Source organism: Trematomus bernacchii, unplaced genomic scaffold (assembly GCF_902827165.1).
Source record: "Trematomus bernacchii unplaced genomic scaffold, fTreBer1.1, whole genome shotgun sequence".
Taxonomy (NCBI): domain Eukaryota; kingdom Metazoa; phylum Chordata; class Actinopteri; order Perciformes; family Nototheniidae; genus Trematomus; species Trematomus bernacchii.
Window position 1 is genome coordinate 3031506 of NW_022987616.1, and position 27795 is coordinate 3059300.

General features: G+C 39.2%; 1 protein-coding gene across 5 annotated transcripts; it reads right to left on the reverse strand.

Moving 5' to 3' along the window:
• Positions 1 to 71: 71 nt before the first annotated feature.
• On the reverse strand, positions 72 to 26242 carry LOC117483964 (sialoadhesin-like). Of its 5 annotated transcripts, none has more exons than XM_034132340.1 (8): positions 26172 to 26242; positions 25893 to 25942; positions 25363 to 25755; positions 2387 to 2689; positions 2052 to 2315; positions 1571 to 1664; positions 1462 to 1501; positions 72 to 1290 (listed from the first exon to the last, which is right to left on the reverse strand). In XM_034132340.1, exons 2-8 carry the CDS (start codon positions 25930 to 25932, stop codon positions 1030 to 1032), a joined length of 1395 nt encoding a protein of 464 aa, XP_033988231.1. In that variant the 5' UTR covers positions 25933 to 25942; positions 26172 to 26242; the 3' UTR covers positions 72 to 1029. The 5 variants fall into 5 exon arrangements, with proteins under 5 accessions (XP_033988231.1, XP_033988230.1, XP_033988232.1 ...); XM_034132339.1 differs by having other exon boundaries at positions 72 to 1293; XM_034132341.1 differs by lacking the exons at positions 72 to 1290; positions 1462 to 1501; positions 1571 to 1664; positions 2052 to 2315; positions 2387 to 2689 and adding exons at positions 4230 to 5334; positions 7916 to 7973; positions 8092 to 8188; positions 8346 to 8609; positions 8681 to 8986.
• Between the last annotated feature and the right edge of the window lie 1553 nt (positions 26243 to 27795).

Genomic DNA, 27795 nt, shown 5'->3' on the forward strand with positions numbered 1-27795 from the left:
CATTTATTTAATACCTTTAGTTACCTTGCAGATTTGGATTCATGATGTGAAATATATTTACACATGTAGTCTTGTTTTTGTAAATTGTGTTTATTTGATGGATTCATTTTTATTAAGTAGCATACTGTACATTTGCACCTCTTTAACTTAGAAGCCCCTGATAGCTTTGCATCATCCTCTGTATAATTATAAAATAGGCAACAATACACATATTTAGCTATAATTAATGAATATTTTAACACTGTCAAAACTTCAACACCCCCCCAGCTGTCATCAGATGGTGATTAATACGATGCTAAATCTTGATTGGTGCACAGAAACAGGTGACATCATCTTTTCCAACCTAAGCCACACCCATGTCAAACTAGTGAGAGCCTCCATGGAAAAAAGACTCATGTGAATTTCAAAACTGTTAAAAGTTATGTCAAAAAAAGATAAATAAATATATACATGCTTCATAAACAAATACATAGAATATGATGTAAAATAATGCTACTTTCCAGTTTTTCCACCATATCAGTTGGGAAGTGTTTGAAGTATTATGTCAACTAAAACAAAAAATGTAATACTTGTTAGTTTATTTTTGTAAAATGATCTTTACACAAAAATATACACAAGTTATCCGATCATATCTCGAGAGAAAGGAACATATGGTAAACCAGATAATGAAGATATTTTTACTTCCTGTTTTATTCGTCATCGTCTAACTTTATATCTGATAGTCTGATGAGTTTGATATGAAAGGTCCAGCCAGAGATCAAGTAGCCCTACAACTCCCCTTTCTTTGTTTATTTCTATGAATAAATTGAACTCTTTTAGTAATACTAAATGTAAAATGTTGGGTTAAAAAATGCAGTTTGTTGCATAGCAGGGCCTTTTATTAAAGCAATAAATAACATAAAAGCGCACTTAAAAAAAAAAATCGAAATATGACACTTTAAATATATGAACTTCAAGTTTTGAAGCAAAAAGGTTTTTGTGGCAGAAAAAAACCCTGAATATTGTCTAAAAAAAGACTTGTCTATACATTCATTTCCTTTTCACTTGAGCGTAGAGGTCCTCTGGTCTGTTTGCTGTCTCTGACACTTTGACCTCAGCGTACAGCGTGTCCTCCGTCTGTCCACCGTCCTGCTCTGAGACAGGGGGACTTTTATTCCTCTGCTTGGAGAAGTCGATCTCTCCGTAGTGGATTTCTTCTCCTGTTTCTGTTGCTGCAGCTGATTCTTGGACAGCTGTTAGCATCTGCGTATCATTGATTTGTGTCTCATGTTCTCCCCTGATCTGCCCCCCCTGATGAGAGAAGTTGAGAAATAGAAATAAGAACTCTGATGAAACACCATGACAGTGGTTCATTGTGCCACATTTACTCACAGATAAGGAACTTAGTCAGTGCAGTCTCCAGTCTATTTAAGAAAGTGTTCACAACACATATATGTACTGCAAATTTGAGTATTTCCTCACCTGTGACTGTTCTTGAGTTGTATGTTTGGACTTCAACCACCTGGAAGAGATAAAGAGCGGTCAGCTTCATGTAATAGACTTTGATATTAAATTGATTTGAGTTACTCACCAAACAGCAACAGCAAAACAGATGAGTATCATGATCCCAATGATCCCCCCAACAACTCCCCCCCATAGTGAAGAGCCATCAAGCTGTACGGCTCCTACAGTAAAAAAAACATTCGTGGCTATAATCCAGATTTCATGTAGAGCTTGACTTCATACAGTATTTAGGAAACACAGACAATGATGAAGCTGAAACTGAAAATGTTTTCTCAGTTGATGAAATTCTGTTTTTAATTTTCTCTCTTCCTCTTTTCACTTTCCTTTCCAATTACAAATCTCTTTTCGTCCTATTTTATGTGGCCTAATTTGATGAAATCCTAATTTATCATTAATAGACCACATTTTTCTATGTAAATATGTTTTTTAACTTCCCATCAAACTCATTATTCCCATTTTTGCATTTATTTACATTGATGCATTAACTGCTTTATCCAACAATACCTGCTCCTATTTCACAAACGTATGCAGTACATTTCTGTGTTTACCTCCGTTAGCCAGCTGGATCTTTGGTGATGTTTCTTCACCAAGAGCATTTGTGGCCACACAGTAATAACGTCCTCCCTCTGTGGCATTAAAGCTGTAAATCTCTCCCTGTGAGACCTTCATGTCTCCATCTTGGCTCTCCTTGAACCAGGTGAAGCTGCTGACGGGAGGCTGGGCTCTGCTGGAGCAGCTCAGCTCCACCCAGCTGCCCGCTGACACAGAACCTGAGGGCCGACTGACGGAGGCGAAAGTGTCCTTAGGAGCATCTGAGGAAAATGTGAGATTAACTTCATTCAAATCATACCATCATGTGCAGACAATCACAGGTTGTTCTTACATGAAACATGGAGAGTCATTGTCTCCTCTGTCTTCACATCTTCCCCTTCATTCAGAGGATAGCTGGCAGAGCAGGTGATGTTGAATCCATCATGTTGGTCTGTCAGAGTGAGGGTCTTCTGGATCTTAGTCGTCAAGGTCCGATCTGGGTTTTCCTCCATTGTGTTGGGAGGGTCTTGTTGGAGAGTCCAGGTGAGTTTAGGAGGGGAGTGTGGACAGGGAGCTGGAGCTGAGCAGGTTACAGTGACAGACTCCGCCTCCTTCAGATCACCTGGGATCTCAATGGTGGGGCTCGGAGGAGAATCTGTGCTTTTACACATTGTAAATGTAAGGATACAGGCCAATACAGTTTTCAACAGTAATAAAAAAATGCACATCTTATTGTAAAACTTGAAAAGAAAGATCAGTCAGCTGCATCCTTAGTAGATGTTGTCATTCACCGGTCACCACATGACCTCATATCTGTGCATGTAGACGTGCATTATTTGTAATAGTAATGCATACAATATGATATACTGTAATATATCTGGATTTAGCAGGTTTCAGATATTATGACTTTTTGATTGTCTGAATAATTTCTGTAATAACTGATACATTGATTATCCTAGATGTATAGTTTAACAATAAAGGTAAGACTACTCCAACAAAGAGTCTCTTACCTTTCACTGTTATTTGAAGAGGATCACATGCAGCTGTTGCCTTAAATGGGCTGTTCTCAATCCTGAAGAAGTATTTGTCTGTGTGACTCTTTTTCAAACTAGAAAACAGAGTGGTGCAGTTTCTCTGTCTCAGGTCTCCAGTAATACTCATTGGATATGTGTTGATTGTCCCATCACTGTGGAAAATCACGTTTTCTTTATTTTGGCCAAAGTTGGGTTTTTTTTTAATCCACACTCCGAAGATGTCTCGTGAGCTGTTGAAGCCCACATCTAGGCCAGGGCTGAAGTTACACGGGATCAGCAAACAGGATCCACTCAGTGCTTCCATCTGCTTCGGGGTGGTGATGCGAAGGTGCTCACAAGCACCTTCAACAAGATGTGGGAGAAAATCTGCAGGAAGAAAAAAGAGCATATTAACAAACTGTGTCTTGTAAGCAAATTGTATACAAACTCAGGATGTGAACAAAGGAGTCATTCTGATATTTCTGCTTTTTCTAAGTAAAGACTGTAAACTATTAAAGTAACAAACATCTCACCTGAAACAAAGAGGACTAGCAGCAACATGTTGGTCACCATATTCAGGATTCTGGATTTACAAACAAAAGAACACTGTTACTTTTCATTTGTGTTAATCATATATCGATTCAGTTTTGACAATGTGCCTTTTAAAGCAACTTCCCTACTTCAGAGGAACCACAGAAACCTGCCCTGTACAACCAGTTAGTTTTTGACACTTTCAATTTAAAGGCTTCTGCAGTATTATGCTTTGAAATAATGAACAGAAAATATAAACAATACAATAAAAGACAGAGTTCAGTCAAATGTTTCCTTAGCACATGAGCCCACAGCTAGAAAATAAGAAAACGTAAAGTGTTCTGGCTTGAGTCAAACCTTTTTATGTTTAAGGGAACTGAACTAACCACGAGCCGCTGTAATCTAAAGAAAGAGGATTTGCTGTTGAAGAAATGTTTGCCTTTTATGGAGGCAAAACGAGTAGAAATCACATTACTACATTTACTGCAGTTTTTACCAACGCTGCACTTTTCCTGTGATAAAAGATGAACACCACCCTTAACAGAGGTAGAACAATGCACAATCATGTTTTTTTTGTTAATTTAATGTTTAGTTTTTAAAGTGGATGGTTGTAAAAAATGTGGTCGATGTTTGGAACCCTTCCATAGCCGAAAACAGTGAAAATGTAGTCTTCTCCAAAGGGGGCCATGTATGCCTTATCACATGTTTCTCTGGAAATATTGACCAGAATGCCATCACCTTTGAACTAGTCTGTCATTATTAAAACAATCACACACATATTTAATTCAAATGTACCAGAGATTGTTCTCTTCTTTCTTAAAAGTAGGAAGTAAGGAAGTGAGACATTTTTAGGTTTCAAAGGACATGAGTCATGCCGTGAACAAAAATAATGACATATTTCAAGAGCAGGAAATATTAACTTTATTTTATTCACAATGTTGATTCTTACCATTTTAATTATCAAAATATATCATCATCAAAACAGTAACTTAGATATCTGATTGTATTTGTATGCATAACACTCAAAGCTTCTGCACAGAATTCTTTTTTAACCCCTGATTTGTTTTTAATTTAACACAGTTCACATGCATCCAACAGAAATACAAGTTAAGCAAATACAAGGTATAAGAACAAAATAAAAATCATGTGCCATGATTACGTTTAACGTGAGACAAATTAATGAAGAACATTTGACTTGTGTGTGTATTTAATGGAGACAAAGAGCAGGAAACACTTCAACATGTTATTCACTAGGTTTAGGGTCATATTTAAAGACCATAGTACCATTTAGTATTTACAGAAATCTGAATTTTAAGTGGCACGATAAGGCAAATCAATACGAAATAGATTATTTATCCTATACCAAAAATACCTGAAAAATGTTGTAGAAAGCATTGAAATTATTGTCTTACCAAAATGTCGATTCAGGAAGTAATGTAAGGTGTCCAACAAATGTTCTACAGTATTTAGTCTTGCGAGAAAAAAGGAAGTGTGGACACACACACCAGGCTTTTGTATCTGCTAGATGCCACCTCATGACACATATTTCGTCTCTATGCTAATATCCTGTTTTTATTTTCATCACACCTCTCACTGCAATCCTGTAAGTCACTCCTTCTTAATGTGGAACATATAAGGGAAATCAATACAGCATTTTCTTTCAGTAAAAGTGAACTGAACGTCTTCCTGCTCTCTTTGTGACTTAGGATGTTTGTAACTCGACCACACGGTTGACATAGTCTGCTTCTGCTGCGTCCTGAAAAATAAGAGGGGAGTTTACTGTAACTTAAGAGATTTAGTATCTGTAAAGATTAAAAATAGTTGCAGCATGTCATTTGTGTAGCCACAGAATAACAGTTATGTCTCAGGACCTCACAACACCATACACTGTACAGCAGACGGAGCAATCAACCAAATAACTAAAAAGACCCTTTAAAGGTCACCTTTTATGCAAAATCCACTTTTTCATGTCTTTTATACATAAACATGTCTCCCTTCTGTGTTAAGAGATTCTGAAAGTTTCAGGAAAATAGATTCTCTCTCTTTTTGTCCTGACCCATTTATATAAAAACCTGTCTGAAAATGAGCTGATCACATTTTGGCCACTTTGTGATGTCATAGTGTTTTTTTGGGTTGGACAACCATTAGCCAATAACCAACCAAGGTAACACCCCCCCCCCCCCACCTTATCACCTGAATCTCCTCCTATGCGGCTTTCACACCAGCGCTTTTCCCTTTCTAGCTCCTAGCTAGAGCTTTTCTGGTTCAGCTCCGGTTTCCCTTTTCAGCTCCCGCTCTGTTCACACCGCCCAGCTGCCGCTGCTGCGTCATGACGTCACCGTTTACATAGCTAATTTTCTCCCCAACGGAGCTCACAACAACAACGGGGGGGGGGACTGCGTCGGGTCGATGATCGTGTTGCTTTTAATCATACGAAGCCAGATTAAATTAAATAACGACTTCTCCAACCTTATACTTTTCTCCAGAGTGCCGTGGTTCATTGTTTATTAATGTGTTTCAGCGGCATTTACCGACCGCTGCAGTGCTGGCTGCTCTTCCACGGGAGTTTATTCTCCCGTTAGCTCTGGGTTAGCTCACACGGCTCTAAAGTATTCACTGTCTGACTGTCACACAAGCAGCTGATACATATCCCCAGTTCCCCTTAAGTGAATGTGTGTCAGTCTGAATTGACGCTGTTTGGCATCACAACGTTGTTATGAAAGTTTCTCTGGTATAACATGGGTGATGTTAGCATAGCAACCGAAGCTAAACTGACTACTTGCTAAGCCGTTTTCTACAGGCACATTTTACCGGCGTATTTTTCATTATGATTCTACTTGTGATAGTCGGACATGACAACCTGTGCAGCCCATGTATTGATTCCATCCGATAGCTGCTATAATAACAAACAAAACGTCTGCCTGCTCTCCACAATGATCAATAACAGCGAACGGATGGTCAAAGTAAGGTACAAATAAACAGAATCACACGAAGCCTGGTTAGTGTTGCCTGACTTTATAAAGTGTGTTTTTTTTATAAGTGTGTGGTTGCCTTCTAGTCACTTTGCTCAGCGCTACTGCTTGTAGGCAGGCATGACGAGACTCTTCAGTCGACCCATGTTCAGGGGAGGTGGGTTTAGTTTCCTGCACGCCTCGACGTAAGAGAGACATAAGCGATGCCGCGTCATAGCTCCGAAGCTCTTGCCTCTAGACCGACAATTTTTTGGAGCTGGAAGTGAACCGCATTCCGGAGCTATGACGCGGCGCCGCTGCGGTGTGAACAGGAAAAACCGGCGCTTTTCCAGCTCCAGCTCCGAGCCGGAGCTGGAAAAGCGCCGGTGTGAAAGGGGCACGAGAGCACCATTGTGTTTGTTCAAACCAATCACTTCTCAGAGGGGCGTGGCCAGCAGCCGCTCATTAGCATTTAAAGCTACAGACACAGAATCAGCACTTTTGAAACAGGGCTGAAACAGAGGGGTTTATGGGATGCTAAGATTATCTGTTTGGTATTTCAGCCAAACACTTCAGAGACATGTTTTGTGTATATCTGAGACCTATAATATATTGTTGAAAAAGAGTATCATAGGGGATCTTTAAAGAATAAGTTGAAATGTGCACAGTACAACGCACACATATACACAATAATGTTTGCTGTATCATCTTTACAAGGTGATACTACGTTAATGTTGTGTTAGAGCGTGTTGGACTGCACTCAAAATAAATGAATGCAGGTTTAAAGTTTGACTTGATTTTTATTGGGGAACACTTGTATTTGTCTATGATTATGTTTTCTCTGTATTTATGTCTGATGTTCTGTTATCAGCAATCTGTGTTTTAATGGACCAATTCATATAATTGTTATAGCAAACATGTTACCTTTTTACACTTCCATCAGACATGGAGCAACATTAGCCTTCATTTGGAGTCATACGTCTGATAACTGGAGAATATTCATCTAATATTTGTTGCTCCTAAGCTGCTAAACACTCCATTTGTCACCAGCTAACTTCAAGGCTGCGGTATAAGGTAACATAACCAGATGTTTTAGTTATTTTCATTGCTTTAACCTGCTTCAAAATCAATAGTGAATATTCGTAAATGCCTGCATCCAGTTCTGATGTCTCAGTAGTGAGATGTGCTGCTTTGCATGTGATGTCCCTTCTGTTAAAAAGTATAATCATTGGAGGATAATCCCTTCTTAATTAAGCACATCCAAATACAAGAAAAACTACAAATAAACCCTAGTTTATTGATCCCTAAGAACTAAATTAGGAATTATATTCAGTTGGATTTTTTTGGTTGTCATGCAGGCAGTTAAATGTGTCCAATATGAAATACCTCTCTTCGTCTGGTGGATACCTCCTCTGGTTCAGAAGAGCGTCTTGATCTAAACCAGCTGGAAAAAAAATAAAAACATTTTTGTTTTGTTTATGTTGTGATAATAATGATCTACAGCCAAATATACACATTAGTGTGTAGCTGCATATGTCATATCACAGGACAATTTGTCTCACCATTCAAAGATGACCATTGTACTGACGAGCATTATGATTCCCAGGATCTTCAGTATCAAATGAACATCTAGGCCTACCGTCCCAATCTGTTGATCACCTGCAACCCAACAGCATGGTCAGATTCCACTCACTGGGAAACATGAGAACATCTCAAACCATGACTCCTGCTGCTACCTTCAAATATCAATGCACGTCCTTACAATAGTTTAATTACATTTATTTGACATGGAATTGTAGTGCAGTTTCATGTTTACCTCCGTTAGCCAGCTGAATCTTTGGTGATGTTTCTTCACCAAGAGCGTTTGTGGCCACACAGTAATAACGTCCTCCCTCTGTGGCATCAACGCTGTAAATCTGTCCCTGTGAGACGTTCATGTCTCCATCTTGGCTCTCCTTGAACCAGGTGAAGCTGCTGACGGCAGGCTGGGCTCTGCTGGAGCAGCTCAGCTTCACCCAGCTGCACACTGACACCGAACCTGAGGACGGACTGACTGAGGCGAGGGTGTCCTTAGGAGCATCTGAGGAAAATGTGAGATTAACTTAATCAAAATCATACCATCATGTGCAGACAATCACAGGTTGTTCTTACATGAAACATGGAGAGTCTTTGTCTCCTCTGCTGTCTTCACATCTTTCCCTTCATTCACAGGATAGCTGGCTGAGCAGGTGATGTTGATTCCATCATGTTGGTCTGTCAGAGTGACGTTCTTCTGGATCTTAGTTGTGAAGGTCCGATCTGGGTTTTCCTCCATTGTGTTGGGAGGGTTTTGTTGGAGAGTCCAGGTGAGCTTAGGAGGGGAGTGTGGACAGGGAGCTGGAGCTGAGCAGGTTACAGTGACAGACTCCTCCTCCTCCAGATCACCTGGGATCTCAATGGTGGGGCTCGGAGGAGAATCTGTGCAGGTTTAATACACAATTAGTATTTAATCGTTCTGTTTTCGCTATAACATTATAATAAAAAACCTTACCTTTAACTGTTATTTCGTCAGAAGCAGTTGCTTTAAATGTTTTCTTCTTAAATCTGAAGAAGTATTTGTTTGTGTAACTTGTGTTTAAACTGGAAAACAGAGTGCTGCAGTTGTTCTAAATCAAATCAAATCAAATCAAGGTTTATTTATAAAGCACATAAAAGCGATTTTTGGTCGGGCCAAAGTGCTGTACATGTAATATCTACAATCACATAAAAACACATTTCTATAATCACAATAAAAGACAATAAATAAAACACAGGGAAAAGTCAGGAGTCGTGCTCCGCTCTGACTAAAAGGCCAGGGAGAAGAAGTGTGTTTTAAGAGTAGATTTAAAAACCCCTAGGGTCTGGGCCGACCTCACATGGAGGGGCAGAGTGTTCCAGAGCCTCGGGCCAGCTGCTGCGAAGGCTCGGTGCCCTCGGGTTTTGAGCCTGGTCTTGGGCACTATCAGCAACAGCTGGTCAGCAGACCTTAAAGCTCTTGTTGGGGTGTAGCGCTGGAGGAGTTCAGCTATATAGGCCGGAGCCAGCCCATTTAGTGCTTTAAAAACAAATAAAAGGAGTTTAAAATCAATTCGGAACCGAATTGGAAGCCAGGAGGCCAGAATTGGGGTGATGTGGTCACGCTTTTTGTGGCCAGTGAGTAGACGTGCAGCTGCGTTCTGGACTAGCTGCAGGCGTTTAATTGACGCCTGGTCCATACCCACGTACAGAGCGTTGCAGTAGTCCAACCTCGAGGTAACAAAGGCATTAATAACCCTTTCCAGGTCCTCAAACGATAAAAACGACTTAGTCTTGGCCAATAGTCATATTTTAAAAAAGCAGGTTTTGACTACGCTGCTGACCTGCTTATCGAATTTAAAAGCGCTATTGAAGGTCACTCCAAGGTTCGTGACAGAGGGGAGGATATTATTTTTGAGGGAGCCCAGAATATCAACCTGGGAGGCTAGAGGTTGGGGTCCAAAAAAGATAACCTCAGTCTTGCTCTCATTGAGGTTGAGGACATTTTGGCTCAGCCAGGATTTTATCTCTGCTAAGCAGTCCATCAATAGCTGTAATGAGTTAACATTTGAATTGAGTGGCAGATAGATCTGTACATCGTCGGCGTAGCAGTGGAAGGGGATGTTGTGTTTTGTGAGAATTGAACCTAGGAGGAGAAGGCACCGAGCTGCACTGAGAAGCTACGGTCTGTCAGGTAGGACCTGAACCATGCAAGGGCAGAGCCTGTGATGCCAGCGGACTGTTCAAGCCGTGACAACAGGATCCTATCCTGAGTTCTCACTCAGGTTTCCAGTGATATTCATTGGATAGGTGTTCTTTGCCTTATTACTGTTAAAAATCACATTTTCTGGATGTTCTCCAAGGTCCTCATGGGTGATTTTAATCAACATTCCAATTCTGTTGTCAATCTTAATTTCTTCTGTAGCACTAAATGTACACGGGATGTGTAAACAGGATCCACTCAGTGTCTCCATCTCCTTCGGTGCAGTAATGGAAAGGTCTGTGCAATCCATAGAACCTGTCAAACCAGACTCATGAGGAATATGAGGTTAGAAAAATCAGCATGAATAGACAAACTAAATATACCTCAGCAGCGGGATGTTGCATGCAGTTTTTCCGGCACCAATGTTGGTAGACAAGCTCACCTGAAATAAAGAGGATGTGGAGTATCACGATTTCTGTTGCAGACATGGCTCCCAGCTCCTAAGTTGGAAAACAAAAACAATAACTTTGACACTGTTAAAACAAGTTTTAGAGCTGGTACAAACCGGAGTCATCGTGTTGAACAGAGAAACCGATGCTAAAAATCTAAGCGCTGATGATGCAAATTATTCCTTCTCAGGTCTTAAAGGTGGGGTAGGACATTTTGGAGAAACCAGCTCGAGTGCGCTAGAATTTGAAACTACACAGCCGAAAAAAATCTGCCTCTTCCTTACAGAGCCCCTCCTCCAACACACACGAACGCGCACATGACCAATGACGGCACAAGATAAGTTTGTGCACAGATGGAAGGCTGATAGGCAGGTAGGCCATCCAGTTATTTTAGCCGGGCCGGCTCAGATGATTGGTCGTGCTTTTTACAGCACTACGGCTTCCACAGATGACATTTTGTTATGTATTTATGGTCAAAGCATTTAATATATTCATTGCTATCAGGATGTTAAGTACATTCCATGGAATATAACAAAAAGTGACCCAAAAAAAAGGATCAAATTAAATATTAGATCATTTAATGTTTGTTTTTTTAGTTCATGAAGAGTAATTTTTAACATAATATAATACAATCTGGAAATGTTCTTACCAAAAAATCCTATATCAAAAAGAGAGATGCGATGAGACTCTTCTGTGGGAAATGAATATCAGAGGGTGAATTTGAGCTTAAATGCAAATAACCAACTTCCTTGTTTAGGGTGTAATTTAACCCCGGGGATACTTCCTGTGTTTCAGCTCCACGCAGAAAGTCCTGCTGGTTTAGTGGTACCAGTGACCTACATTAAAAAAACAGGAAGTACATGTGAAACATCAGAAATCCTTTATTCTTCCCGCAGTGGGGACATTTACAGCAAAGTAGAAGAGCTACATATTATATAAAAAGGCAAGTTAAAAATAAAATGTAATAATAAATAAATACACTATGGTAAAACAAATATGCAGCAGTGTCTAAAAATAATATATCACATTAAAAAACAGAACACTGCAATAAAACATTCTAGCTCTTTATGTGGAATACAAAATATATATTCTTCTGTTTTTATCTCTAATTCATGACTTATTTTAATGTAGTATTGTGTTATTGTGGAGCAAATGTAAGATACTTTGTTTGCAACTGGGTAGATGAGTTGAATATTACAAATTCATATCACATCCTTTAAATAAAAGTAACTATATGACATTAAATGAAGGGGACAGTACCCTACAATACACCACTGCGTTAGGACCTCCGTGTGAGCAACAGTGACACCCAGTGGACACACTCTGTATTACATGATCTGTAATGAAACATAAAACACTGCAACAGAACTCATGCCATGTCCTACATCCAGTGGTGTAAAGTAACTAAGTACATTTACTCAAGTACTTCACTTAAGGACAATTTTGAGGTACTTGTATTTTGAGTATTTCAATTTTTCTGCTACTTTATGCTTCTACTCCACTACAATTCAGAGGTCAATTGTGTACTTTTACTCCACTACATTTATTTAATACCTTTAGTTACCTTGCAGATTTGGATTAATGATGTGAAATATAATCACACATTAAGTCTTGTTTTTGTAAATTGTGTTTATTTGATGGATTCATTTTTATTAAGTAGCATACTGTACATTTGCACCTCTTTAATTAGTAAGCCCCTGATAGCTTTGCACCATCCTCTGTATCATTATAAAATAGGCAACAATACACATATTTAGCTATAATCAATGAATATTTTAACACTGTCAAAACTTCAACACCCCCCCAGCTGTCATCAGATTGTGATTAATACGATGCTAAATCTTGATTGGTGCACAGAAACAGGTGACATCATCATTTCCAACCTAAGTCACACCCACGTCAAACTAGTGAGAGCCTCCATGGAAAAAAGTCTCATGTGAATTTCAAAACTGTTAAAAGTTATGTCAAAAAAAGATAAATAATATATACATGCTTCATAAATAAATACATAGAATACGATACCCTACTATATAATAATAATACTTTATATTTTTTCAAGTTAGGAAGTGTTTTAAGCATTACCTCAACTTAAAGGGGACCTATCATGCAAAATGCACTTTTGTACGTCTTTTATACATGAATATGTGTCCCCGGTGTTCCAGTGAACTCACCAAGTGTCAGAAAACACAACCCTCTCTATTTTCCTCCATACCCAAATCTCTAAAAATGGGGCTGCAACGGATCTGATAAAAACGGATCCAGATTTGAACACGTTACTGACGTCAGTAAAGTGGCGCTACGGCTATTGGGCCAACTCTCCACCTATCAGGGGAATGTGGGGTTGGGCCACGGCCGGCCATTGCCGCTCGAAAGCGCTGGAGACGCTGTAGTACATATGCCAGGCCTGTAAGTGGCGCTGTAGTCTGCCACAAAAGCAGCGAAGAAGACTTCCCGCGCATGGTTGCCATGGTTGCCCTTCTGTTTATTCTCCGCTGTGGCTTTTTTTCTCCCTCCCCGAGGCAAGCGTTTGCTCCCGCTGCTTTAATTCAATGCAATCCCTCCCCGTCGAGGCAAGCACTGTAATTCTCTCCGGTTAGTCCACCAGCAGATGACAAACACCCACCTCTCCGCCTCTTCCAAGGAACGAGGGGACCGTGCGGCAGAGTTTCAGTTAGGTTTTTTTTCGCCGGTCAAGATGTCCGTTAAAGTTTAAATCTTCCGGACAAAATTAGAAAAGTGCCGGTCAAAGGTCTTCTTTGTTATTTATTGAGCTTTAAAACAAATGAATAATGACTCTATATAATAATATAATAAAACACGGAGGACGGAGATCTCCCCCCTCTTCTGACAGCCCAGCAGCTGATCAGAGCACGCTCCCCTCTCCTGCAGGGGGGCGTGGTCAGCTGCAGCTCACAGAATCAGCCCCCTGCAAAAACAGGGCTGGAAAGAGCAAATGGAGCGAAATGAGGCATGGCTAAAATGCAGGATCTGTTTGGTATTTTGAAAAAAAAACTATATTTATATACTTTATATAGGTATGGCCCTACAATATATCATTTAAATATAGCATGATAGGTCCACTTTAAACAAAAAATTAAATACCTGTTGGTTTATTTTGTGAAATGACCTTTACACAAAAATACACATCATTTCTCAGATCATATCTCGAGTGTAAATAACAGATGGTTGACTAAACCAGATAATTAAGATATTTAAAAAATGTTACTTCCTATTTTATTCGTCATCGTCTAACTTTACTTCTGATAGTCTGATGATTTTGATTTGACAAGGCCTAACAACTCCTCTTTCTTTGTTTATTTCTATGAATAAATGGCACTCTTTTAGTAATACTTGCAAACTAAATGTAAAATGTTGGGTTAAAAAATGCAGTTTGTTGCATAGTGTTAGAAATTAAAATCAATGTTTAATAGCATCATTTAGTCTAAAACATATCGTCAGTTTAAAAGCTGTTTTATTGTGAAAAAACCCGGAAGTTCTCAGGAAATCTCAATGCCAAGCTTTTATTCTGAAAATCCTTCATATCCGGTTAGCAGTTAGCATGTGGCTAATAATAATAATACGTTTTCTGAATGTAAAGTGAAAATGACATGGAGTGTTGCACACCAAAACCTACGGAATTTAACACTACATCTATAGACGTCGAGATATTATTACTGCTGAATATTAAATGAAGGTACAGTTGATCGTAGAGCGTTTTCACATTACGTGAGTAGCTATGACGTCAGAGGGAGTTACCGTAAATGAGAACTGTGCCGTAGAGGTGTTTCTAGGATTTCTAAACTAACTATTACAGCTGTTTATATGGTATTAAATAGAAAGTCATGAAGGAGTAGGAGGAGAAAAGGCGTGTGGAAGTGAGCAATGAATACAAAATATCGAAATCCTCTGTTATGCGCGATTGAAGATCGAGGTGGGCGGCCCCCTACGTCACAGCCCCCAGAGAGGAGGAGCGAAGGAGAGATGCAAGCGGGAGAATCAACGTGTGCTCGCTCTCTTGCCTTGGTACCAGCTGCGGGACAACATCTGCTTTTGTCCCCCCAACTACCCTTTGTTTGTTTCACTACCACGCTGCTTAAATTAAAGTAACCAATTTGAACCCTTTCAGAGACTCATTTGTCTCTTAATCTTTAAACTTCTTCCTGGACGCGAGAGAATCAGCACACATCAATAATTGGTAACTTCCCGACGTGATCGCTACACCAGGAGAGAAGCTGCAGTTTTTCAAAGGAGCTTGAGCAATGCCGGCAGACATACACTCGGGCCCATACGGAAAGGTAAAGAAGTACCTGTTTATTCAAAATCTTCAATAGATTACATAGTAAATAATTAGGAGTGTGTGTCTGTCTGGTAAGTTGGACTCCTGAGAAGGACTGCCTAGTTTAATGTTAAAATATCCACATTTATAGCAAATACATATCACGTGGCGCTGTTCTGAAACAAACCAAGGGTAAGTATTTTCCTTTCTTTGTTCATTAACCAACTGCATGTTTTTTAATATTAATCTTTTAAAGTCGTTTTGGGCGATATAAGTCGTTTTGGACGATATAAGTCGTTTTGGACGATAAAATTGTTTAGGACAATATTGAAAGACGCTGAGGGTGTTAGAGTCGTTTCGGACGACAAAGCTAGTACGGCTAGTAGGTGTTATACTGTTGTGTTTTAAAACAAGATATTGCAGAGTGGATTACGATAATAGGAGTTACAGCAGCATTACGTTAAACATGACGACGGTCTGTTAATGGTAACTGATAGGTCTCCATATTGGTCCCACACTAGCGTGTCTAAACAACAACAGATAATCACCAGACTATAAAGTCAAATATTACGTTGATAGGTTTAAGGCTTATGATGTAAGGGCTCCTCATTTTAAGATAGGATATCTCTAGGATAAAGCCCATATTCATCGAAATGTTGTTTTGAATATAAAGTGTAGTTTTGTGTTGTATTTTTAAACTTTGTCCTACCACACCAGGGTTTCCAGTTTGTCCATTTAAAGATCACCAAGCAAGTAAGAGTGCTAACCAGTAAATCCAAACAGCTGATGGAAGAGAACATACGATTAGAAGAAATCACAGAAGAAAGACGACGAGAAAGAGAAACACAAAAGACAGAGCGGGAAGCGCTACAGATAAGACTTTTGAAGATACAGGTAGCTGAGAAAGACATTGAGGCTTGTAGGAACAAGAGAAGGAGAAGGGAGGAGAAGTTTTCAGAGGTGGCCATAGAACCAGAGAAGGCAGGCCAGACACCTCCAACAATTCAAGCTCAGGAAGAACCAGAGAAGGCAGGCCAGACATCTCCAACAGTTCAAACTCGAGTAGTGCCAGAGATTTAGATGCAGAACCAACAAAGACGTGGAAGAGGATTCCGGTTTGAGGGATGTTACTGTTGCAGCCAAATGGGCCATTGGTCCAGAGATTGTCCGCACCACAGGATGCTACAAGTACCAGAACATTGCACCAAACAACGGCCCTCCACACAGTTACCCCAGGGGAGGTTTCCATGACTACAACAGAGGCAGGGGGTCTCAGGGATGTCAAAGAGGAATAGTATTTCCAAACATCAATGTGTTGAATGTTATTTAACAATAGTGAGTAGCATATTGCATTTAAATATAAATCATCCACAGATTAGTAGAAGAAGATTAAAACATAGTAGAACATTTAGCAGACTATTTTTGTAATTATGAGAAGGAAAGAGATTACGAGTGATGTTGTTCCCCCACACAGAAAACTATTGTGTTCACACAGCTAGTGAGGTCAAGACAATGGGTTTACGCCCAAAAGATGAAGATGAAAGCCTAGTCCTCGCCCAAGACGGAGGGTCCTTACCAAGTCCTCCTGTTTAAATCGACTGCAGTTCAAGGGGCGAAGATACACCTGATGTGGAGCTGTTGAGACCTGAAAACAGAAACTCGATTCTGCTGTGGTGAAGTCTGGCTACAAAGGGAGGTGTTTCAATAAGATCGCTTGTCTCAAACCAGTGAAGAAGTCAACAAGAACCCAGCAGAACTAGAGAGTGACTGTTGGCGGGAGAACAGTGACAGAGTGACAGAAACTGGCACAACATTTACCAGCCAGTACATACAGTAGATAGACCCCGTCAGAAGACCGGGGCTGTGTTTAAAGGGGAACTTCATTTATTATAAGTTGAGGAATATATGGAGTCAGATTACATTCTCTCATAAACACATTTTTATAATAGGTCTGAAGTTTCTGATTTAAGGCATGAGCTGCCAACTAAATAATATAACACTGAGCTTGGATGAAGAAGTTGTAGGGTTTTTTACAACAGTTTCAAGAATCAGTCTTCATTTATTTATGTTCAAGTGAATTTGCTGATTTATAAAGTAGTGCATAAGGCAATATCTATTTTTAAGTGAGGGACATCAGCCCTTCATGTTCTTCTGCGTGTAACCCTCTGTGAGAATAGTTCGTATTTCCCTCTAGTTTAAAGAAATATTATTTTGTCATGATTTGTTTGTTTAACAGTGTCAGCCAATCTCTAATCCTAGAGCTATTAAGACGCATTAGCAACACCAAGGGTGTGTTTTTTTCGCAGCAACACTGATACATAATAGCATGACAAAAGCCATTATTGAACTAACAAGAAGTAAACTATATTTTTGTGCTAATGGCAGATTTTTAGTCAATGTGCATTTATACCATTGGAAGACGATACATCACACAACATCTTTGTACGCCTTGTAGGTACACAGAGGATTTATATGTGTTTGCTACGACGTTATGGGTTTTCCATGTCCTATTCATAATAGAGTAATCATTGCGATATTAATTGAGCATTTTATGCTCAAAGGAGGGAAGGTCATGATTAGTCAGATAATGGATTTCGGTAACGTTGTAGTTAATAAATAATAACATGTTGTCAACAATAGGTCGCATAACAACAAAAGGTATACCAAAGCTTGGGCCTCCTCCAAGGAGGGAGTGGTCCAGTTTTAGATATTAGACAAATAGAAGTGGATGAATATGTCAGAGCTCTGAGTAATATTATCCAAGTTTTTGTCTACACAGGCTAGGAAAAACTGCACAGATACCAGACGAGACATCAGAAGAGACTCCTCTTCGGCCAGGTGATTGGGTGAGGGTGAAAGTTCCCAAAATAGAGTGGGCTGATCCCTGGTGGTCGGAACCGTGACAAGTTGTAATGAACTTCACACGCGCTCCGGTTTAAAGGTAAAGAAAAAGGAGCAAATTGACACCACCTCACACATTGTCACCCTTCACTGGCAACTTCCAGAGAAGTATTGGAAGCTAGGACTGATTTGGCAGAGCTGGAACAAAACAATAAATAGAAATAAGATAGAAACTACAGGAAAGACGAATTGTCTTTAGATTTGTATAAAATTGCACACTAAAGTGAAAACTTATTTTTTGTTTTACACCTGAAAAAGAACCACGTTCTGTTCCGATTTTTGTATACGTTATTTTTGTACTCATCATTTACATTTTGTAACTGACAAAACCATGGATAAAATAGAGATTATGTCAAGAACAAAGCCAAAGCAATTGTGGGGTCCCCTAAGGATAAGAGTCAGAATAGCATTGTTGATTGTGCTCATTACACTTGGCACCTTTCTGGTTGGATGGGGAGTACAATATCATGTAAGACATGGATCCATTAGTTCACTCGTAGAAAATGCCCACATCACTAACAAAACACCAGCTGTGTTTCAGAGACTTTCACTTATCCCCAGAGCCAAAAGATCAGTTGAGCAACAAGAGGAGGAGTTAGAAATACTCGTTCCCAAAGGGGAGGAGGTTACAATCAAGATGATTCACCCCCCCTATATGCAGTTCTTGTACCAAAGGATGAGATGGGTTTAAGTGATCGGAATAGTTAAGTGATGGAGATTTACAATTTAGGGGAATCTCCAAATACACTGGATCCATGTTTTAGTCTGTACCAGAAACACCCCCCGTTAAGACTATGGACAACCGACTGGTGACCTGAGCACAATTATTGAAAAGTTATTACAGTAGAAACAGGGTACTAACCCACGAGGACAACTGTATGTACAAACTCTATGAACAAAATTCCCCAACAGATTGTGGCGACAGTGCACAGATGTATCCAGTCACAAAAGTTACTATTGCTCTAAGTAATAGTGAGATTTAAAATATTGGAGAATATATGGGGACGTCCTTTTATAGTGTGTGAAATATGTGGTGCTTGAAACATGTAAGTATTTCAATTTATAGAAGAAAATGGTTTCCTGAAAGAGTTATTTGGAGTAGACGTGTTACAGTGGGATAAAAAACAATGTTTAGAGATATAGTACATTTATTAGTAGACATTAATTGTGTTTAGATGGCATTTAACAATTAAAACAGATAGTATGATTAGAAAATAGAGTGGAGAAGGTTGGATTTACTTTACCTCAGTGTGTTAGAATTTCTATAGGTAATGCGTCCCGAGACCTGGACTCTCTCTCTCTGCCTGTCAGACTGCTACGACCCCTATCAGACAAAAGACCTCACTATAGGAGACTCCTCCTCCTTCTCCATCGAACAGACAGAGAACCAGAACTGAACCAACAACGACAAGACTGCATCCAGAACCATCTCCACCTGAGGCATCCAGAACCAGAACAGCATGCTGACATAAAGAGGCATACTCTCATCAGTCCCTCAGACAGGACATGAAGTTCCAAGCTGAGCCACGAGATATGGCACAAGAGCAGAGTGTGGGACATGAAAGCAGAATACGCCCTCCATACAACAGCGAAGAGACTGTAAAGAAGGAGATGAAATGCAAAGCAGTTGGGCCACTGAAAAGAGTACCAGCGGAAGGATTCAAGAGCTGATGGACTGAGGAGAAGACAGAACCAGAGGAGTTGGCATGGTCTAACAGAATGTGAGGGGGTCGTGCCTTGAGACAACATGAGGAGGAGAAAAAGGAAAACGGGAGTGAGTGAGTTTATACATAAACACACTTATTCACAAACAAACTTGAATTGATTTGATAAATGCGAAAAGACAAAAAGATTTATTAGCCATGAATTAATAAATTGGTAAATTAAAATAGTAATAAAGAGGAAACTGTTAAAGTAAAATGAGGAAATAATCCTAAAACACACTGAGGGTACTGTGAGATAAAGGGGTAGACATGATGGAAATATTCACCACACTTTACACTTTAAGCAGTGAGTGTTTTGGGACTTAGGAGTACAGAGTAGAACATATTTTTCAATCTTTCCATCATGTAAACGAATTATTCCCTAAGAGATTTTATTCATGGGTGAATTTGGTAGAGATCTAATGTGTTACAATATTGATCTACAACTAAAGGGATAGTTTTAGTGACCACTCTATAAGAGCAGACAAATCTGTGTTTGTTGGACAATGTTAAAGGGAGAGCTAATACCAAGCCAAATATAGTATCCCAATCTAAAGTATTGTTTTTCGCCATTGTAGCATAGTTATTACCATAGGATAACTGTTAAGGTGGAAATAAAATTTGTTTGTCCAAGATGTAGAGTTTTAAAGGACACTGGGCAAAGAGCGATTGCAAATTTAATTTTGGAAAAAGCAATATAATTGGGAGTAATACATGCGGGGCCTTGGATCACTCATTGCAATGATGCATATTTTTGACAACCTATATCGTTTAGGGAGAAGGGGTCACTCAACCCACCCAGCAGTTGTTTTAAATCTTACTTGCAGCTTCACAGGGAGCGCACGGCACCAAATTATGAGTTTAAAAGACAAGCGCCACCACCTCCTGATGGTCATCCATTTAATCAGGGATGACCTGAAATTTAGAGATGTTATTTAAAGTAGAAACATATCCGCCATAAGTGAAAATTCCTAAATTGAACTACAAACCATTGATGAAATAACTTCTGTTTTTAAAATCCTTGATAAAGGAGGGAGTAACTGTTACATGCTCGGACACCCAAGGTTCCACACACTGTTAAAGGGGTTAGCATAGTTCTTTAAGTAGACTAGAATTGAAGATAAATTAGTATAATGAGTTATTGATATTCCACCAGTTTTCACACCATTTAAAGAACTTTATCACTGCATTAGAACAGACCACCCAAAGGTACTGAAGTAGGAACTTTTAAGTGATGAAATTCTCCAATTGTTGTAACTGACCAAAATCTTCTCCCAGAAATGACTGTCTGAAATGCCGTATCCCAGAGTAGATGTTTGATGGTATCATGGAACTAAAACCTTGTACGCAGTCTTGCCACAGGATTGGACTGGGACCTGTGCACTTGTACAGACAGTGATGTTTTATATGCAGTACCAATGACAGTGGGGCAGTTAATCAACATGGCGAAACACCCCAAAACCAGTAGGGCTAGGAGACCAGTCAAAGGAGGGAGTTTAGGCTCCACAGTGTACAAGGATAGCATAGGGGTGCCCAGGGGAGTGCTAGATGTTGTAGTTGCATTCCATGTACCCACACCCTAACGTACCGATTGATCACCACGGCCTTTTCTAGAGAACATATTACTTTCATACTTTAAAAAGTATGAAAGGGGGGAGGGTACATTTCTCATAAGGGAACAGTTTCAATTGCTAGCAGAACAAGAAGACCCAACCCATATACAGATATTGATGAAAATGATAACGGTGTGTAAATGATGTTAAATGATATGGATGATAAATGATGAGATTGTTCAAAGAATGTCCAAATCATGTGAAATTTCAAATTATGAAATCATTAGAATGAAGAACCAGCTACAAAGTGGTATTACTTTGCACTATTCTAAAATAGTTTCTAACTTTTATGTTTTATACTGTTATTATTGATGCGATTCTCAAATGGTATGTTTCTTTAAACTTTGTAAAACAAGTGTCTTAACACTGAAAGTGGTATAGGAACGATTTCTGTGAAAGGAGGGAGTAAGAAATGTTCTGATACCAAGCAAGTTGCTGCTATTTTAAAAAGTGATATAGAATGATTAAAACTAGAAGTTATGCACAAGGGAAAACTTTTATGTTTGAAGACCAGCCAAAGTATTTTTTGTATTTGTTGTATTTTTTGTATTTTTGATGATGGTTATTTAAACCATTCCATTCTGATTGTATGTTTTTGATATGAGTTATGTACTATGCAAAGTTCAGATGAAGAACTGCAGGGGGGCGTGGTCAGCTGCAGCTCACAGAATCAGCCCCCTGCAAAAACAGGGCTGGAAAGAGCAAATGGAGCGAAATGAGGCATGGCTAAAATGCAGGATCTGTTTGGTATTTTGAAAAAAAAACTATATTTATATACTTTATATAGGTATGGCCCTACAATATATCATTTAAATATAGCATGATAGGTCCACTTTAAACAAAAAATTAAATACCTGTTGGTTTATTTTGTGAAATGACCTTTACACAAAAATACACATCATTTCTCAGATCATATCTCGAGTGTAAATAACAGATGGTTGACTAAACCAGATAATTAAGATATTTAAAAAATGTTACTTCCTATTTTATTCGTCATCGTCTAACTTTACTTCTGATAGTCTGATGATTTTGATTTGACAAGGCCTAACAACTCCTCTTTCTTTGTTTATTTCTATGAATAAATGGCACTCTTTTAGTAATACTTGCAAACTAAATGTAAAATGTTGGGTTAAAAAATGCAGTTTGTTGCATAGTGTTAGAAATTAAAATCAATGTTTAATAGCATCATTTAGTCTAAAACATATCGTCAGTTTAAAAGCTGTTTTATTGTGAAAAAACCCGGAAGTTCTCAGGAAATCTCAATGCCAAGCTTTTATTCTGAAAATCCTTCATATCCGGTTAGCAGTTAGCATGTGGCTAATAATAATAATACGTTTTCTGAATGTAAAGTGAAAATGGCATGGAGTGTTGCACACCAAAACCTACGGACTTTAACACTACATCTATAGACGTCGAGATATTATTACTGCTGAATATTAAATGAAGGTACAGTTGATCGTAGAGCGTTTTCACATTACGTGAGTAGCTATGACGTCAGAGGGAGTTACCGTAAATGAGAACTGTGCCATAGAGGTGTTTCTAGGATTTCTAAACTAACTATTACAGCTGTTTATATGGTATTAAATAGAAAGTCATGAAGGAGTAGGAGGAGAAAAGGCGTGTGGAAGTGAGCAATGAATACAAAATATCAAAATCCTCTGTTATGCGCGATTGAAGATCGAGGTGGGCGGCCCCCTACGTCACAGCCCCCAGAGAGGAGGAGCGAAGGAGAGATGCAAGCGGGAGAATCAACGTGTGCTCGCTCTCTTGCCTTGGTACCAGCTGCGGGACAACATCTGCTTTTGTCCCCCCCAACTACCCTTTGTTTGTTTCACTACCACGCTGCTTAAATTAAAGTAACCAATTTGAACCCTTTCAGAGACTCATTTGTCTCTTAATCTTTAAACTTCTTCCTGGACGCGAGAGAATCAGCACACATCAATAATAGCAGGGCCTTTTATTAAAGCGCCAAAAATGGATTTTTAAGAACAATAAATACCATAAATATGACACTTTAAATATATGGAAAAGAACTTCAAGTTTTGAAGATAAAAGGTTCTTGTGGCAATAAAAAAAACTGAATATTTGTTTAAAAAAAGACATGTCTATACATTAATTTCCTTTTCACTTGAGCGTAGAGGTCCTCTGGTCTGTTTGCTGTCTCTGACACTTTGACCTCAGCGTACAGCGTGTCCTCCGTCTGTCCACCGTCCTGCTCTGAGACAGGGGGACTTTTATTCCTCTGCTTGGAGAAGTCGATCTCTCCGTAGTGGATTTCTTCTCCTGTTTCTGTTGCTGCGGCTGATTCTTGGACAGCTGTTAGCCTCTGCGTAGCATTGATTTGTGTCTCATGTTCTCCCCTGATCTGCTCCCCCTGCTGAGAGTTGAGAAATAGAAATAGAAACTCTGATGAAACACCATGACAGTGGTTCATTGTGCCAAATTTACTCAGAAATAAGGAACTTAGTCAGTGCAGTCTCCAGTCTATTTAAGAAAGTATTCACAACACATATATGTACTGCACAATCACACATTTGAGTATTTCCCCACCTGTGACTGTTCTTGAGTTGTATGTTTGGACTTCAACCACCTGGAAGAGACAAAGAGCAGTCAGCTTCATGTAATAGACTTTGATATTAAATTGATTTGAGTTACTTACCAAACAGCAACAGCAAAACAGATGAGTATCATGATCCCAATGATCCCCCCAACAACTCCCCCCATGGTGAAGAGCCATCAGTTCATACAGGAAAAAAAAACATTCGTGGCTATAATCCAGATTTCATGTAGAGCTTGACTTCATACAGTATTTAGGAAACACAGACAATGATGAAGCTGTTGCAAAACTCAAAAATGTTTTCTCAGTTGATGAAATTCAGTTTTTTATTTTCTCTCTTCCTCTTTTCACTTTCCTTTCCAATTACAAATCTCTTTTCGTCCTATTTTATGTGGCCTAATTTTATGAAATCCTAATTTATCATTTATAGACCACATTTTTCTATGTAAATATGTTTTTTAACTTCCAATCAAACTCATTATTCCCATTTTTGCATATATTTACATTGATGCATTAACTGCTTTATCCAACAATACCTGCTCCTATTTCACAAACGTATGCAGTACATTTCTGTGTTTACCTCCGTTAGCCAGCTGGATCTTTGGTGATGTTTCTTCACCAAGAGCATTTGTGGCCACACAGTAATAACGTCCTCCCTCTGTGGCATTAAAGCTGTAAATCTGTCCCTGTGAGACCTTCATGTCTCCATCTTGGCTCTCCTTGAACCAGGTGAAGCTGCTGACGGGAGGCTGGGCTCTGCTGGAGCAGCTCAGCTTCACCCAGCTGCCCGCTGACACCGAACCTGAGGGCCGACTGATGGAGGCGAAGGTGTTCTTAGGAGCATCTGAGGAAAATTTGACATTAACTTCATTCAAATCATACCATCATGTGCTGACAATCACAGGTTGTTCTTACATGAAACATGGAGAGTCATTGTCTCCTCTGCTGTCTTCACATCTTTCCCTTGATTCACAGGATAGCTGGCAGAGCAGGTGATGTTGAATCCATCATGTTGGTCTGTCAGAGTGAGGGTCTTCTGGATTTTAGTCGTGAAGGTCCGATCTGGGTTTTCCTCCATTGTGTTGGGAGGGTCTTGTTGGAGAGTCCAGGTGAGTTTAGGAGGGGAGTGTGGACAGGGAGCTGGAGCTGAGCAGGTTACAGTGACAGACTCCGCCTCCTTCAGATCACCTGAGATCTCAATGGTGGGGCTCGGAGGAGAATCTGTGGTTTTACACATTTTAAATGTAAGGATACAGGCCAATACAGTTTTCAACAGTAATCAAAAAAAGGACATCTTATTGTAAAACGTGAAAAGAAAGATCAGTCAGCTGCATCCTTTATGTAGATGTTGTCATTCACCGGTCACCACATGAGACTCATATCTGTGCATGAAGACGTGCATTATTTGTAATAGTAATGCACACAATTGTATATACTGTAATATATTTGGATTGAAAATGGAACCATTCTTACAGCAGGTTTCAGATATTATGACTTTTTGATTGTCTGAATAATTTCTGTAATAACTGATACATTGATTATTCTAGATGTATAGTTTAACAATAAAGGTAAAACTACTCCAACAAAAAGTCTCTTACCTTTCACTGTTATTTGAAGAGGATCACATGCAGCTGTTGCCAGAAATGGGCTGTTCTCAATCCTGAAGAAGTATTTGTTTGTGTGAATTTCTTCCAAACTAGAAAACAGAGTGGTGCAGTTTCCCTGTCTCAGGTTTCCTGTAATACTCATTGGATATGTGTTGATCGTCCCATCACTGTGGAAAATCACGTTTTCTGTTTTTTTGCCAAATGCGGACTTGTTTTTAATCCACACTCCGAAGATTTCTCGTGAGCTGTTGAAGCCCTCATCTGGGTCAGCGCTGAAGTTACACGGGATCAGCAAACAGGATCCACTCAGTGCTTCCATCTGCTTCGGGGTGGTGATGTAAAGGGACTTAGAACAAGCACCTTCAACAAGATGTGGGAGGAAATCTGCAGGAATCAAAAAGAGCATATTAACAAACTGTGTCTTGTAAGCAAATTGTATACAAACTCAGGATGTGAACAAAGGAGTCATTCTGGTATTTCTGCTTTTTATAAGTAAAGATTGTAAAAAACAAACATCTCACCTGAAACAAAGAGGACTAGCAGCAACATGTTGGTCACCATATTCAGGATTCTGGATTTGAGAAGAACACTGTTACTTTTCATTTGTGTTAATCATATATATAACGTATTCAGTTTTGACAAAGTGCCTTTAAAGCAACTTCCCTACTTCAAAGACGCCACAGAAACTTGCCCTGTACAACCAGTTAGTTAGCACTTTGCATTTAAAGGCATCTGCAGAGCTGTGCTTTAAAATAAATATAAAAAATACAATAGAAGAGTTCAGTAAAATGTTTCCTTACCACACAAGCCCACAGGGAACTGAACTAACCCCTAGCCGCTGTAATATAAAGAAAGAGGATTTGCTTTAAAGAAATGTTTCCCTTTTTTAGAGCAAAAACTGCTAGAAATCACATGACTACATTTACTGCACTTTTTGTCAACGCTGCACTTTTCCTGTGATAAAAGGGGAACAAACCACCCCTAACCGAGGTAGAACAAAGCACAATCATGTGGATGGTTGGGTAAGAAATGTTTTATTGTGCTTATCAGTGCTGCGTTTGACACTGTTGACCACAACATATTACTAGACCGACTAGAAAACTGGGTGGGACTTTCGGCAACAGTTCTAAATTGGTTTGAGTCCTACTTAAAGGACAGAAAAAACTTTGTTTCTATAGGTAAATACACATCTGAGTTGACAAATATGACATGTGGGGTACCTCAAGGCTCCATCTTGGGGCCTCTTCTCTTTAACATCTACATGCTACCACTGGCTCAGATAATGAAAAACAACAAAATAAGTTACCATAGCTATGCGGATGACACACAAATTTACGTAACAATTTCACCAGGAGATTATGCTCCAATTCAAACACTGAGTAAGTGCATTGAACAAATCAATGACTGGATGTGTCAGAACTTTCTCCAATTAAACAAAGACAAAACGGAGGTAATGGTTTTTGGAGCCAAGGCAGAACGTATAAAAGTTAGCGCTGAGCTTCAGTCTGCAATGTTCAAAACAACAGATAAAGCCAGAAATCTAGGTGTAGTCATGGACTCTGACCTGAGTTTCAACAGTCACATTAAAACAGTTACTAAATCAGCCTACTATCACCTAAAGAACATATCTAGGATTAAAAGACTAATGTCACAGCAGGATTTGGAAAAACTTGTCCATGCTTTTATCTTCAGTAGACTCGACTACTGCAATGGTGTCTTTACAGGTCTCACTAAAAAATCTATTAGAAAGCTGCAGCTAATTCAGAACGCCGCTGCTCGAGTCCTCACTAACACTAAGAAAGTGGATCACATCACTCCTGTTCTGAAGTCCTTACACTGGCTTCCTGTGTGTCAAAGAATAGATTTCAAAAATACTGCTGCTGGTTTATAAAGCTTTGAATGGTTTAGGCCCAAAATACATGTCTGACCTCCTGCTAAATTATGAACCATCCAGAACTCTCAGGTCTTCAGGGACTGGTCAGCTTTCTGTCCCCAGAGTCAGAACTAAACATGGAGAAGCAGCATTCAGTTATTATGCTCCAAATATCTGGAACAAACTCCCAGAAACCTGCAGGTCCGATGCAACTCTTACTACTTTTAAATCCAGGCTGAAGACTTTTCTTTTTGCCGCTGCTTTTAATTGAACTATTCACATCTTAAACTGCACTGTAACTTTTAACTTTTATCCATGTATTTTTTCTTTTAATGTTTATTTTATTATCTTTTCTTTTTAATGACTGATTTTAAATGCCATTTTCATAATGTCTTCCATTTTTGTAAAGCACTTTGAATTGCCTTGTGTTGAAAGGTGCTATATAAATAAACTTGCCTTGCCTTGCCTTGCCTATTGCAATTTTGGTCCATAGCCAAAAATAGTGAAAATGTAGTCTTCTCTTGTAGCTCTGTAAGTAATGATCAGTGTCA